The sequence below is a fragment of the Mus pahari genome, chromosome 19 (assembly GCF_900095145.1).
Source record: "Mus pahari chromosome 19, PAHARI_EIJ_v1.1, whole genome shotgun sequence".
NCBI lineage: Eukaryota > Metazoa > Chordata > Mammalia > Rodentia > Muridae > Mus > Mus pahari.
In genome coordinates, this window is record NC_034608.1 from 11597009 (window position 1) to 11611453 (window position 14445).

The 14445-nt window shown below is 51.9% G+C and overlaps 1 protein-coding gene across 6 annotated transcripts; it reads left to right on the plus strand.

Moving 5' to 3' along the window:
• Positions 1-2503: 2503 nt before the first annotated feature.
• On the plus strand, positions 2504-13572 carry Meis3 (Meis homeobox 3). 6 transcript variants are annotated; one of them, XM_029532141.1, is made up of 14 exons: positions 2505-2571; positions 2885-3057; positions 4769-4950; positions 5082-5241; positions 5335-5385; positions 6138-6188; positions 6342-6491; positions 9263-9374; positions 9546-9694; positions 10977-11053; positions 11219-11277; positions 11866-11949; positions 12541-12610; positions 13119-13572. In XM_029532141.1, the coding sequence occupies exons 2-13, from the start codon at positions 3046-3048 to the stop codon at positions 12588-12590; spliced, it is 1137 nt and encodes a 378-aa protein (XP_029388001.1). In that variant the 5' UTR covers positions 2505-2571; positions 2885-3045; the 3' UTR covers positions 12591-12610; positions 13119-13572. The 6 variants fall into 6 exon arrangements, with proteins under 6 accessions (XP_029388000.1, XP_029388001.1, XP_029388002.1 ...); XM_029532142.1 differs by having other exon boundaries at positions 6393-6491; XM_029532140.1 differs by having other exon boundaries at positions 2504-2571; positions 9263-9694; positions 13119-13517.
• The last annotated feature ends 873 nt before the right edge of the window (positions 13573-14445 follow it).

Here is a 14445-nt window from a genome sequence, read left to right on the forward strand (position 1 = left end):
GAGAGAGAGACAGACAGACAGACAGACAGACAGACAGACAGACAGACAGAGAGACAGAGAGACAGAGACAGACAGACAGAGACAGAGAGACAGAGACAGAGACAGACTGACAGTTGGAGAGAAAGAAAGAGAAGAAGAGACAGAGACAGAGAGGAGGTGCTGCGATCCCTTGAGAACCTTGAGGCTATGATCTATCATCGTCACAGTCCCCATGGCTTGAGGCCAGGTAGGAGAGTCCTGCCCAGGAGACTGAGCTGGGAAGACTTAGGAACCCCCATGCTCTCAGCTAGGGCTGGTGCTGGATGCAGTCTGGGGCCCTTCCCTGGGTTAAGTGGGGTCACACAGGAGCAGTCCCAAGCAGCTACACAAGCAGAGCCCAGCGCAGTTCCCCAGCTCCATCCAGATGCATGTAGAGTGGCCCAAATACCACCCTCCCAGAGGGGACACTAGCCAATAAGCCCCCCTGGCTGCCACAGCTCCTCTTGTCCCAGAGAAAGGGTCCAGTGTGTGTGTGTGTGTGTGTGTGCGCGCGTGTGTGTGTGTACATGTGCACGCACACATGTGCAAATATATGCAGGTGTGTTAGACTGGGGCGTTTGAACTCTGCCAGCCTCCTTCTTGCAGCCACTGCCTCTCCTATCAACTTCTCACCCAGACACTCTCCATCTCCCCCCTCCCCCCCAGTTCCTTTCATTAATTAAAAAGATTTATGCCCACGAGCCCTAGCCCCTGCTTCTTGCTGGGAACTGTTAGATTGTTCTTGCTCAGAGTAACAGCAGCTAGCTCTCTGTGGGCACACACATCCTCTCATTTCTGTCACCACCAAACCCTCGTGCCCTTCTTTGTCCACCCCTTTTCCTCCTTCCACCCTAGACTGAGTGAGGTGGCTCCCTGGCTCCAACTCAGCTTCTGAATTGGGCATAGCAATGAGTCCTAGCACTCAGGAGGCTGAGGCAGGAAGATCATGCATCAAGGTCATCCTTTATTGTATAGAGTTTGTTAACCTGGGTCACATGAGACCCTGTCATCCCCCTACCCAAAAATCCAGTCCCACAAGGACAAAGGTGACTGCCCCAAGATACAGATCAGCTGTGACCCTAAACTGCTGTGTCCCCCCCCCCCACAAAGCTCCACTGAGGGTAGTCAGGGAGGGAAGAGCCGACAGGGGTCTTTACACATTTAATTGAAAGTCACTTAGATTAATTTTCTACCCCACAGTACCTATGTTGGGGGTGGATGTGTGTAGCCAACCCCACTCTCTGCCAGCCTCAAAGGGCCAAAGTGGAGACTTGAAGGGGGACCCCACTCGGTGTGATAAGCCCACACTCAGGCAGGGCCCCCTGAAATCTAGAGCCCTGGTTTGTAGCAGAGAGTGAAAGGCATGTTGGAGAAAGGCCTGGACTCTATCAGGATCTGTGGGTGTCCCAGGTGACAGGACAGAGTGAGGAGAGGGAGGGGCAGACTCGGGGACAATAAGAGGAGACCCTCCAGGAACTGAGAAAAAGCAGGGCCCTGTCCCCCTAGTCTTCCCTCCTCCCTCCGCAGCCTCTGGATACATCATGTCTCAGGCCCTCCCCACCTGTCACCCCTGCCCTGGCTTTTGTTTTATTTCCAGCAGAGAAGATGAAGGAGTGCCAGGCGCTGTTTATGGGAGTCGTAAAATGTACCTCCAGCTAGCCCAGCAGGGCTCACACCACCAACAGTGAGCGAGCAAGTGAGCAGGCTCCTCTCTCTCTCTCTCTCTCTCTCTCTCTCTCTCTCTCTCTCTCTCTCTCTCTCTCTCTGATTCTGTTCCCTTCTCTGTCTCTTTCTCAGTTTCCCTTTCTTTCCTTCCTTCCTTCCTCTTCCTCCCCCAGCCCACATCATCACACCCTCCTCTTTTCCTCGGGTTTGGGGACAGAATCTTACCATATAAGCAGGCTTGCATCCAGCTCATGCTCCTCCTGCCTCAGTCTCCCCGAGTGCCACACACTCCTGGCACAATTACTTTTTGCCACTGGAATTCCACTCCAAAGCTTGTCTTGGGGTTTGACTGACAGATTTTGTCTGCACCTCCTCAGTGGCTAGATCCATGATTTACACCCCATCCCACCCCACCCCCTCCCATCCCCGCAAGGCTTGGAGGTCCCAGGCTGCTCCCCTGGGGGCAGCTGAGAGGACTCCATCCAGACTAAGGGCCTTCCTGAAAAGAGAGCTCAGAAGGACAGAGGCACACACATCCCCGAGGGAAGCACAACAACTCAATACTTTGCCACTTCTAGACACACACTGGAGCCTCGGGGCGATAGCACCCTCGTCCCCCCAGGGGAGACAAGGGACAGAAACGGAACGGAGCAAGAAGACAAACTAAAATATAAGTTTGGTTCTTTCCTGTGCCTGGTTTGCTCTAATCCCGCCTCATAGTTAGACAGGAGAGACAGGGACAGAATAATGACCAGAGAGGAGGGGCAAAAAGCTACTGCAGACCCCTGGCGGCCAGGCAGGGAGAGAGCGAGAAGCAGAGAGGACCAAGAGGGGACCGCGGGAAGCTCCAGACACAAGACCCCGCGAATCTGACGTACAAAGGCCAAGGTGGGTGGAGGCAGACCTGGAGCCCAAGAAGAGGAGAGGAGGGAGGGGACAGCATGGAGGGAAGAAGCGGGGGAGGGGGAGGAGAGGGGATGAGAGGAGAGGGGAGAGGAGAGTAAGATAGTGAGGAACAAAGGGCAAACCCTGGAGATAGAGGACTAGGGAGAAAGGGGGGGGGGGGGCAGAGAAGGAGAGGGAGGAGGGGACTCAGAGGCGAGGGGAGGGACAAGACAGGAGAGGGGCCGCTCGGGAGGAGGCCCCGTTCTGGCAGACAGCGGGTTAAGCGTCTCCGCGTGAACTTCCGGATGTGACACAGGCCGGGCCCGTGTGAGCGGAGGAGCCGCCGCCACCCTCGGCCGCGATCCCCGGGTCTTGGCCACTCGGAGACCCTGGCACCCGGCGGGGACCTCGGGGACCTCCCGCCGCGATGAGCCCCAGGCCGTAACCTCCCGAGCCCAGGACAGGCGGCGCCGGCTCATGGCCCGGAGGGTAGGTGGCCGTGCCGTCCCGCCCTGAGCCCCTTTCTGCCTCTAAATGTCCCTTTTTGCCCCTTAGAGTCCCTTCTGCCCCTCCCTCTGTTCCTCTCTGTCACTCTCTCCCCCTCATCCCCCCCCCCCCGCTCCCCTACTCCCTCTATCTCTTGGGTCTTCCCCATCTCTATCCTCTTCCTGTCTGCTTTTCCTCTGGCTTCTGTTGTCTGAGACCCACCCTGGGGTTAGGGGTGGGACATCTCACCAAGCTGCCAGACAAGGGAGAGCCGGGGAGAGATGGGAGCCCTGAGTGTAGGGAGGTTTGGAGACGGACCTGGCAGGAGGTAAAGACCCCGTCGTCTGGGTTCACAGTGAGCAGCAGGGAGCAGGTGAATTTACTTCAGGATGCTTAGAGAAGTTAGCCTGCGGAAGCAAAAGAGGAGTGACAGCCACCCAGATGGCCCAGTGCGCCCAGGTCGGCTGGGGAACACAGGACCCTCTGCCTCATACCAGTGAGCCCTTTGCCTCTTGGAGCCCCAGTTTCCCCAGTGCTAAGAACAGTCTTCTACCTGGAGATCACAGGTCCTGCTGCCCCATGGTGATTCTGTAACAGGAGGACCCAGAAATCTGGCTCCTTTAATCTTGGTTCTGGTTGGGACTGTTTGCATGGTAGAATGGGGTTACCCTCCCCCAAATGTATTTATTGACTGTTGTCAGATTGTGCTAAATGTCTTTCATTTCCTCATTCATTCAATTCTGACTTGGTGCTAGGTGCACTCTGTCTGTCTGTCTGTCTGTCTCTGTAAGTTATGTGAATGTCTGTGTGTGTGTGTGTGTGTGTGTGTGTGTGTATAGAGTTGTCTCTTGAAATTCGGGGTGTTGTGCTCTAAGCCTGCATGCTCTGAAGAACATACACTATAGCATATATACGCATGTGTATCACATGCGTGTGTGCGTGTGTATGTCGGCTGTGTGCCCAACTGTGTGTGGATATGGGTATGGTGGATTTACATGTTGGATAGGATAAGTTGTTAAGACATTCAGAGGTGTGTAGTGTAATCTCAGCACTCCAGAGGTCAAAGCAGGAGGATTGCTCTGAGTTCCAGGTCAGCATAGGCTACAAAGTAAGAGTCTATCTCAAAACCAAACAAAGCTAGCAGAGCCCCTGCGCAGAATGGCCCAGTGAGGGGCTGGGGGCGTGGCTCAGTGGTAGAGCCCCTGCCNAGTGAGGGGCTGGGGGCGTGGCTCAGTGGTAGAGCCCCTGCCCAGAATCCCCCAGTGAGGGGCTGGGGGCGTGGCTCAGTGGTAGAGCCCCTGCCTAGGATTCACCAGGCCCTGGAACCCAATACTACAAAAATAAAACATACACTTGTAAAATAAGTAGGAAGAAGCTGTGCATATGCAGGTGAATTTTTTTGGATTTTTCTGAGTTATACCTCCTGTCAGACCCTGCGCTTCCCTCACTGTTCTCCCTCCCTGGCTGGCTCCCTCAATATCTCTGTCTCTATGCTTCTTTGCCATTATCTCTCCCTCAGCTACTAGCCATCCAACTCCTTCCTAGATACCCCTTTGGGGTCCTGAGCAGGACTCCCCTGCCTGCTTGGACTGCTCTCTGTGATTCTGCAAAGGTCGGGATCCTTGGATACTGAAGTACACGTTGTGTGACCTTGGGTAAGGAGACTGAGCCCTGGGGACACTAACCTCCCCGGGCCTTGCCCCTTCTCTTGTAGTATGATGAGCTGAGCCACTACCCCGGCATTACAGAGCACACGCCAGCCCTGGCCAGCTTTACAGAGGCAGCACCTTCAGTACCTCGAGCCCCTGGGCCCTACACCCCACACCGGCCACCCCAGCTCCAAGCTCCAGGCTTGGACAGCGACAGCTTGAAGAGAGAGAAGGATGACATCTATGGGTGAGTGGGTCTAGGGACAGGCAGGGCTCCCCCAGAGTGTCCTTTGTGTCTCTCAGGGTCTGTTTCTCTCGTGTCTGTCTCTGAGCACTCCCTATTTCCCTTCACGAATGCCCACTTTCCTGTCCCCACAGACACCCCCTCTTCCCGCTCTTGGCCCTGGTCTTTGAGAAGTGTGAACTGGCTACATGCTCGCCCCGTGATGGGGCCTCGGCTGGACTGGGCTCACCCCCAGGTGGTGACGTCTGCTCCTCTGACTCCTTCAATGAGGATATTGCTGCCTTTGCTAAGCAGGTGGGCAGCCCCAGAATGAAGAACCAGGGGAGGCAGCAAGAAGGGCGGGCAGGAGGCGGGACCACCTTGCCTGGCCTCTCTTCTCCCTCCCAGATCCGCTCCGAGAGGCCGCTGTTCTCTTCCAACCCGGAGCTGGACAACCTGGTGAGGCCCAGGCCCTCCCCGTGTCCCCTCCGCAGCCAGCCCTTGTCCTTTCCCTTCACCTGTATTCCTGGGGTTGGCTGAGGGGTGAGGACAGGAAACCACTAGCCCACATTTACAAACCACAAGAGCGTTGCCCATTTGAGAACTCCAGGTGGTCAGAGACCGAATCTCAACTCTGCCACTCTAGCTTCATGAAGGAGCCGAGGCAAGTGATATCACTGCCCTACGTAGTGCAGGGGTGAGAAGGGAGAAAGAGGAAGCTGGTGAGAAATACCCTTTCTTCGCACACTAGCACTTCCTTTGGCAAAGCTCGCTGGGAAATGTAGTTCACTAGGTGAAGGTGGGCACAAAAGCAGAGAGCAGGCAGATCTGGGGTACAGGCTGTGCACCTCTCGGCTCCCTGTGTGATGGACTCTCTTCCTGTTGCTTCTCTCTCTACCTTAGCCGTCAGTCAAATTTTTCCTAATGCTGACTTACTAAGCCTGACTCTGTTTCTCCTTTGGCCCAGTTGGTTTCTCTGTTCTGTTCCTGTCATTTTCTTTGCTGTACTGTCTTAAGGATATTTCTCTATCTTAAATAATAATAATAATAATAATAACAGTATCTCACCCTATTGTCCAGGAACCTACCGTGTAGCCCATACTGGTCCTTGTGGGCAATCCTCCTGCCTTAGCCCCCTCCAAGTAGCTGGGATTCCATGTGTGCACCTCCACACCTAGCTGCTCTTCTTTCTTCCTCCTCTCTGTTTGCAGATGGTCCAGGCCATACAGGTACTCCGGTTCCACCTGCTGGAGCTGGAGAAGGTGAGGGTGTCTCACTTGCACCTGCCCCACCCCCACCCTCTAACTCCTCTCTCCCTACTCCCCACTGGAGTGGAAGCAGAATGCTCCCTCACCCCGTATACCCCAGCCCTGGCTCCCCCGGGTGGCCCCCCCAGTACCCCGCTGCCCTCCCAGGTCCACGACCTGTGCGACAACTTCTGTCACCGCTACATCACCTGCCTCAAGGGGAAGATGCCCATAGACCTGGTGATTGAGGATCGGGATGGTGGTTGCAGGGAGGACCTTGAGGACTACGCAGCCTCCTGCCCCAGCCTCCCAGACCAGGTGGGCATCAACAGGCCACTATGTACTTCATGGCAATGACAGCTAGGCATGAATACAGCAGGAAGACATGTTTCACATCTGAACACTTCAGAAATGTTAACTATGAAGTGTACAATACACTCACATTCCCATGTCACAACAACACACAAATACAGCTGGCATAGACACATATACACAACCAACCAGCCTAAGTCAGGTATAGACAGCCATACTCAACAGACCATAATGAGTACCACCTCCTGAAACAAACCACAACCACAAGACAGTAGTACATACCCTACCACCCAAGGTCCTGAAATAACCCAGTCATGAGACAATAGCACAGTCCATAGAGCTGTTGCATATCCTCAAACAAACCATGAACATGAAACAGTAGTATAAACCCTATAGCCACCCAAAGTCCCAAAACAAACCACAGTCGTGAGGCAATAGCACAGACCATAGAGCTGTTGCACATCCTCAAACAAGCCACAACAATGAGACAGTAGCACAGACCCTACAGCCACCCAAAAAGTCCCCAAACGAGCCACAGTCATGAGTCAATAGCACAGACTATAGAGCTGTTGCACATCCTCAAACAAACCATGGCTACAAGATAATAGCACAGGTCATACAGGCACTCCTGGACTGCCACTGAAGTATAACCACAGCACATACACACTACCACACAGCTATCTCTGATGGAGCCAAAGAGCTCTAGATACTGCTGAACAAACTCAGATAAGGTCACACTTGGACAGAGACTGACCCAAAAGCCCTTGTTGTCCAGCAGCCATGTAGCCTCATATTCATCTATATAGACTTATAAATAAAGGTAAATAAACTGGAATCAGCTCAGCACAATAGGTAATAGTTACATGCATAGCAGCTACCTCCACTAGAAAAAGTCATCTGAGGGTCGCATCCAGATGCTGTCAACAGATCCAGCAATGACACAGCCCAAAGTCAGAGACAGGTACACTGCAAGACTCCTGGGGTACATCCACACACTATCACACAGGAGAGACTCACAAACTCTCGGTTGGGGTTGGAGAGACAGTTCGATGAGAAAAGTACTCACCATGACAGCCTAGGGACTGGAATTTGGATCCACAGCAGCCATGTAGATGCTGGGTGAGTCTAATAGCCTGACTCTAATCCCAGCACCTACAAGGCAGAGACAGGGATCTATGAAACAAGCCAGCTAGCTAGACTGTATCGGTGAGCTCTGCGTTCAGCAAGNCAAGCCAGCTAGCTAGACTGTATCGGTGAGCTCTGCGTTCAGCAAGAGACCCTGCCTCAGTATATAAGGGAGAAAATTTGAACAAGGCACCAGATATGACTCTGGCATGCACACACACACACACACACACACACACACACACAGACCCTTTGTCTCCAAACTCATCAGAGTCTCAGGAGAACTTTACATGAGAAGGCTGGACATCATTCCCAGGGAGGTCCCTGTTCAGACTTCACACATCCGCAGCTATCCTCAAAGGACAGTTACCTGGAGGTCACACACACACACACACACACAGAGATGTCCCCACAGAGACACACACACAGACTGTCTGTGGGCAGTGCTGCCACCTGGGTCTAAGGGATAAGTACTCACACTCAGAAAGTCATGTTCAGTTATACAATACATAAAAGTCTCAGGGGAAAGTCTAGCATGGTGGTATAGGCCTGGAATTTCAAAACCCTGAAGGCTAAGGGAGGAAGATCACTGTGAGCTCAAGGCCATCTTGAACTACACAGTATGTTTTCAAACCAGACTGGGCTGCAGACTGACCCTCATCTCAAAAAAAAAAAAAAAAAAAAAAAAAAAGTCTACAAACAAAAATAGGACCTGAACCCCCTTTATGAAATTCTGAAAACTGAAGATGTGGCTCAGTGGTAAAGTACCCACCTAGAATCCCCCAGTGGGGGGCTGGGGGTGTGGCTCAGGGGCAGAAACCCTGCCTAGAATCCCCCAGTGAGGGGCTGGGGGTGTGGCTCAGTGGTAGAGCCCCTGCCTAGAATCCCCCAGTGAGGGGCTGGGGGCGTGGCTCAGTGGTAGAGCCCCTGCCTAGCATGAAGGATACTTTAGGATCTGTTCCCAGCACTGAATAAAAGACAACACATATGGAAAGAATTTTTTCATAAGTTCAGTGTAAATTCACTAAAAAAAAAAAAAAAAAAAAAAAAAATCCAACCTGAACTAATGAGAGGCTATTTATAGCCTGTACTTTCCCCACTTAGTTAATATTCATGGCTTGCCAGAGCACGTTAATGGGTTGGGTGCTGAGATGAGCCCAGTCTCCTGCTGGGGGTGAGAGGACACCCATTGCCCCAGTATCCCAGCTCAAAACGAGAAAGGTTTTGTTTGCCTTTTTGTGTAGCTCATTACTCTTTTGAAGAAGGGTTCTATCCTGTGATCCAGAGTTCCTGAGAACTCAGGGCAGTCCTACCTCAGCCTTCTGAGTGCTGGGATTAATGGGCTTCACCACCCCAGCTTTCAGAGTGAGGCATGAAGTCTGAGGTTATCTCAGGTCCTGAGGGTGTCCGACGAACGTGTCCTGTAGACCGCTAGCTTCTGCTTACCTGCCAATCACTATTCACCTGCACATAGGTGAGCTTTCATACCAAAGGGGGGAGCTGCTATTGTCTTCCATTTCACAGTTGAAAATGGCACAGAGAGGCGACGTCACTCACCTATGATCACACAACCGGAAGATCGGGTACAGGTTTTACCTACAGAGCCCGGGTTCCCTAAGCTTTCCCCCTGACCTCCCATTCTTGTTTCCTAGAATACTACATGGATCAGAGACCATGAGGACAGTGGGTCTGTACATTTGGGGACCCCAGGTCCATCCAGCGGAGGCCTGGCCTCCCAGAGTGGGGACAACTCAAGTGACCAAGGTGAGAAACTTAAGAGGGACAGAGGAAACGTGGGCGTTGCTCTGAGGATTAAGGCTAGACTTCCAAGGAGATTCCCAGGGACACAGCTGCAGTCTGGTGTCTTGGGTGAGGGTGTTGTGGTCCTACGTTGCTTACCAGCACCAATTGGGCATGTCTCCCTCCCGGCCCCAGGAGATGGGCTGGACACAAGCGTAGCCTCTCCCAGCTCTGCAGGAGAGGATGAGGACCTGGACCTGGAACGCAGACGGAACAAGAAGAGGGGGATCTTCCCCAAAGTGGCCACCAACATCATGAGGGCCTGGTTGTTCCAGCATCTCTCGGTGAGAGTCTTCAGATTGGGCTGAAATGGACACAGAGAGAGGGAGGTCACGGTTCCAAAGGCCAAGCCCCATCTATGAGCCACCCAGAGATAGGTCCTCCCAGCAACCCCTGTTCCATCCTTCAACTCACCTGCCCATCAATCATCCACACACCACCTGTCCCAGGATACCCTGTGGAGGATGATCTATTGCTAAATACACTGTGAAGTCAAGGCCCAGAGAGCGTAAGGGTCTCACTTCAGGCCACCCAGTCAGACATAGTTTCAAATGCAGACAATCTAGCCTTAACTCTTGTACCACACTGCCTTGTGGAGGGAGACTAATAAGCATACATGGAGAGGCTAAAAGAAGACAGACTAAAAACAGAGGAAACTGTTTAGAACTGGAAATGACAGCCCATGCTTGCAATTCCAGCACTCAGGAGGTTGAGGCAGGAGGATTCTCAGTTTGAAGACAACCTGGGCTACATGGGAAGCTTCTTTGTTGCACACACACACACACACACACACACACACACACGAAAGACCAGGGATACTAAGATGGCTCTGCAAGTAAGAATATTTACTGCAAAGCCTAAGTTTGGTCCTTGGACCCATTTGATGGAAAGAGAGGACTGATTCCCACAAGTTGTCCTCTGACCTCCACATGCAGGCTTGTGCATGTGCACACACACACACACACACACGAGAGAGAGAGAGAGAGAGAGAGAGAGAGAGAGAGAGAGAGAGAGAGAGAGAATGAGAATATAAATATAATTTTAAACAGGAGATTTGAGCCGTAGTTAAGTTTGGTGGATTGCTGGCGTAAGGTAAGAAAGTCTTGGATTCCACCCAGTGCTACATAAAGAAGGTGTGGTTTGTGGGGCACACCTGTCACCCCAGCACTCAGGAGGCAATGCTGTCCTCAACTACATAGCAACTTTGAGGCCAGTCATTGCTTCAGGAAGAAACCTAAGTGTAGGAGGTACAGCGGAGCAGTATATATTGGAAGCGGAAAAAGGTGTAAAAGGACCCCATTGGACTCCTTGAGTAGGACTAGATGCGTGGGGCTGCTTGCCTCCCCAGAGTACGAGCCCCCTCCTGCCCAACTTGCCTCTAGTTGCTGTGAAAGGTGGGGGTGGGAAGTAAATTGCCCAAGGCTTTGTTGGGCTCCACCCCTTTGACCAGGGAGGGAGAGTGGCTCTCCCACCCTTCTCCTGCCTTGGGGACCAGTTATACCAGGCTAGACCTTAGGGAGCAGACACCAGCGGGGCAGGCAGAATGACTCTTGTTGGTGGCTGCAGCACCCGTACCCCTCAGAAGAGCAAAAGAAACAGCTGGCCCAGGACACGGGGCTCACCATCCTGCAGGTGAACAACTGGTGAGTGACTGGGCTGGGTGCTGTCCGCGGTGCTGAAACACCGTCTCCCACTCCTTGTTCTTGGCAGCCCGGATCTGGATTCCTTCTGCTGTCCCTCCTTGCGGTTCTCTGACCCCTTGACTTCCTCACAGTTTTTTTTTTTTCCTTTTCCCCATCACTTCCCAGGTTTATTAATGCCCGGAGACGAATAGTGCAGCCCATGATTGACCAGTCTAATCGCACAGGTACAAAAGGGACAGAAAATTCCTCCAGTCTCAGGTAGGACCAGGCCTCCTGTGCCTGAGTCTACACCACATCTTCTGAGGCTTCTAAGGCTCATCTTGTACCCTGATCCCTTCTTGGAGCTTCTGTGGCTCCACCTAAACCCCGACTCCCTTCCATGGGCTCCCCACCCCTGTCTACACCCCAAATATCATCTTTTTTTCTAAATTAAGTATTGACAAATTTTAATTTTATTCTTAACACTGGGTCTCACTATGTAGCTCTGGCTAGCCTGGAACTCATTCTGTAGACCAGGCTTCCCTTGAATGCACAGAGATCTGCCTGCCTCTGCCTCTCAAGTGCTGGGGTTAAAGGTGTGTGTTATCTCATCTGGCTCCAATCCTATTCTTGTGATCCCTAGGGAATCTGTCTTACTTCAACTCTCCCTAAGGGGCTCCCGAGCCTCTGCCTGTGCCCCAACCCATTCTGAGGTGCTCCTGGACCTGAGCCTTAGCCTTAGCTCCCTCCACAGGGCTTCTGGCGTTCTGTCTGCACAGTAGCACCCTTGTAAGCCTCCTGAGGTTCACCATACACCCCAACCCCTTTCCTAGGGCAGGGTGCATCTTTCAACCCTGAGGGCCAGCCCATGGCAGGCTTCACAGAGACTCAGCCACAAGTGACAGTCAGGACACCGGGTAAGTTCCCTGTCCCTGCTGAGCCACTTCCTATACCAGGCTCCACTTCTAACCACACACCTTTTAGTCTCAGTTCACAAATGATTCATGGCTGACCTCCAAACAGGGGGCACAAGATATCACCAGACTCAGCCAAATTAAAGACTAGTTTTTCTTAAAAGGCCGGAACCTCCTCTTCCTCCTCCTCCTCTTCCTCCTCCTCCTCCTCTTCCTCTTTCTCCTCTTCCTCCTCCTCCTTCTCCTCTTCCTCCTCCTCCTCTTCCTCTTTCTCCTCTTCCTCCTCCTCCTTTTCTTCCTCCTCCTCATCCAACTCCTTCTCCTTTTTCAAGACAGGGTTTCCTCTGTGTAGCCCTGGCTGTCCTAGAACTCACTCAGTAGACCAGGCTGACTTTGAACTCATAGGTATCCGCCTGCTTCTGCCTCCCAAGTGCTGGGATTAAAGGTGTGCGCCACCACTGCTTGGCTCAGAGCCTTCTTAAAACACTTGACTCATTTGATCCTGGTGAAGAACCATGGGTAACAGAAGGAGCGATGGGGTATTAGGGTACCTGTGGGCAGGAAGGCTCACTGACCTTTTCTTTTGCTTTCCAGGATCAATGGGGATGAATCTGAACTTAGAAGGAGAGTGGCATTACCTATAGAGACTGGGTTCAAAAGGAAGGTGAGTTAGTGAAGTCGAGGGATCATCACTCTCATTACTTCATCACTTCATTAAACTCCAGCAGTGAACCTAACCCAATGAGAATTTTCCAAGGGTGATGAGAAGATGCTTCATCCATCTTTCTATCTACCCACCCATCTACATATCTATACATCTATCTATCCATCCACCCATTCACCTGTCTACCCATCCATCCACCCACCCATCTACCCATCCATCATCTACCTGTTCACCTACCTGTCTACCTATCCATCCATTTATCCACCCATTGATCATTCACCCACTTCACTATCCATTCATCATCCATCCATCCATCTATCCATTCATCCACCTACTCATCCATCACTCACCCATTTCACCTTTCTACACGGCCATCCATACATACATACACTCATTCGTTATCCACCTATTCACCCACCATTCATCTATCTGCTCACGCAGCATCTGTCCAACCCATCTATTCACATCATAGAGACCAATGCATTACTTTCTACCTTCCTTCCCACAGGAAGGCCCCAGCCTCTGACTATGACCATCAGCCTTGCACCTAATTGGTCCCTGCTGGTCCTTGGGCTTCAGGACTTCACCTCCAAAGCTCCCACCCCATTCAACGCCTACCTCCCTGGGGCCCCCAGAAGCTTGAGGACCAAGAGCCCACTTGAGGGTATCTCAAGGGCAAAGACAAAGTCTCCAGGTCCTGTACCCTTCTTCTGCCCTCCCCTTTGCCCAGGACCTGGCAGAGAACTGGGCCAAGGTCTGAAGAAGATGGTGGCTGGGGCCTCAACCCAGGACAGAGAAGAGACTGGGGTTGGACAACGATAGTCAAGGAAGGAGGGTCACCTGGATCCAACGTTTGGGAGAATCCTCCATCTTCCTGCCCTCTGCCTCCCCCACCTCCCTTCTCTGACATTCTTCTACTTTTCCTTTTTTTAAATAATAAAGTCTTAAAATGCAAATCAAAATTCTTTTTTGTCTTCTAAGATTTTAAGTCCTTGGTAACTTGAAACTGGAAGAACCACAAATGCTAACAGTCACTGGCCATCTTTCTCCTGATTCCTGCTCTGAAATACCATGTGTATCTGCTAGCTGTAGCTGTGTAACAAGCTGCCCTCCAAATTTTATGTCTCAAAATGGATACTATTATTGAAGTCATCCTACTTGTACTTGGCATCTTATACTAGGCACAACTGGACTTTAAAAGTGGCTACGGGGATCAGCAAAATAGTTCAGCGAGTAAAGGTGCTTGCAGCCAAAACTGATGACTTGAGTTTGACCCCCAGGAATCACATGGAGGGAGGAAGGGGCAGACTCTTTACAAGTTGCCTTCTGGCCTACGCACACACACGAACACACACACACACACACACACACACACACACACAATGAATTCCTACAAAGAACACAGCATAAAACCCAGCGCTGTTGAGATGACTCAGTTGGTTAAAGCCACCACCACCAAGACTAGAGAACACAAGTTCAATACTCAGGACCCACATGGTGGAAGGAGAAAGTCAACTCTCATAAACTGTGCCCTAACTTCCACATGCATGCCACGGCGCAGATATGAGCTCTCCCTGTGAAGTAAATACCAAAAGATGTTCTCCAAAGAGCAGCATACAAACCTTAAAAAGAGGTTGAGTTTCTGTGTGGGTGGCCAGTTTCAGTGGCTGCTCATACCTAGGGTAGCTGTGACAGTGACAGTGAGTGACACGGCAGATGGAAACCCAGCACTGAAACCAACTAACTCAAGGGCCAACCTGATACTTGCCCCAAGACACCACAAAGCTGCTTGCTTTCAGGGAGCTCAGATCTTAGTACCTGATGATGGAGACTAA

Excerpts from the sequence above, each read along its gene's own strand:
- Meis3 (XM_029532140.1), top strand. Across the intron at positions 5,386-6,137 it reads ACCCGGAGCTGGACAACCTG|ATGGTCCAGGCCATACAGGT; the intron begins GTGAGGCCCAGG and ends CTCTGTTTGCAG. Across the intron at positions 6,492-9,262 it reads GCCCCAGCCTCCCAGACCAG|AATACTACATGGATCAGAGA; the intron begins GTGGGCATCAAC and ends CTTGTTTCCTAG.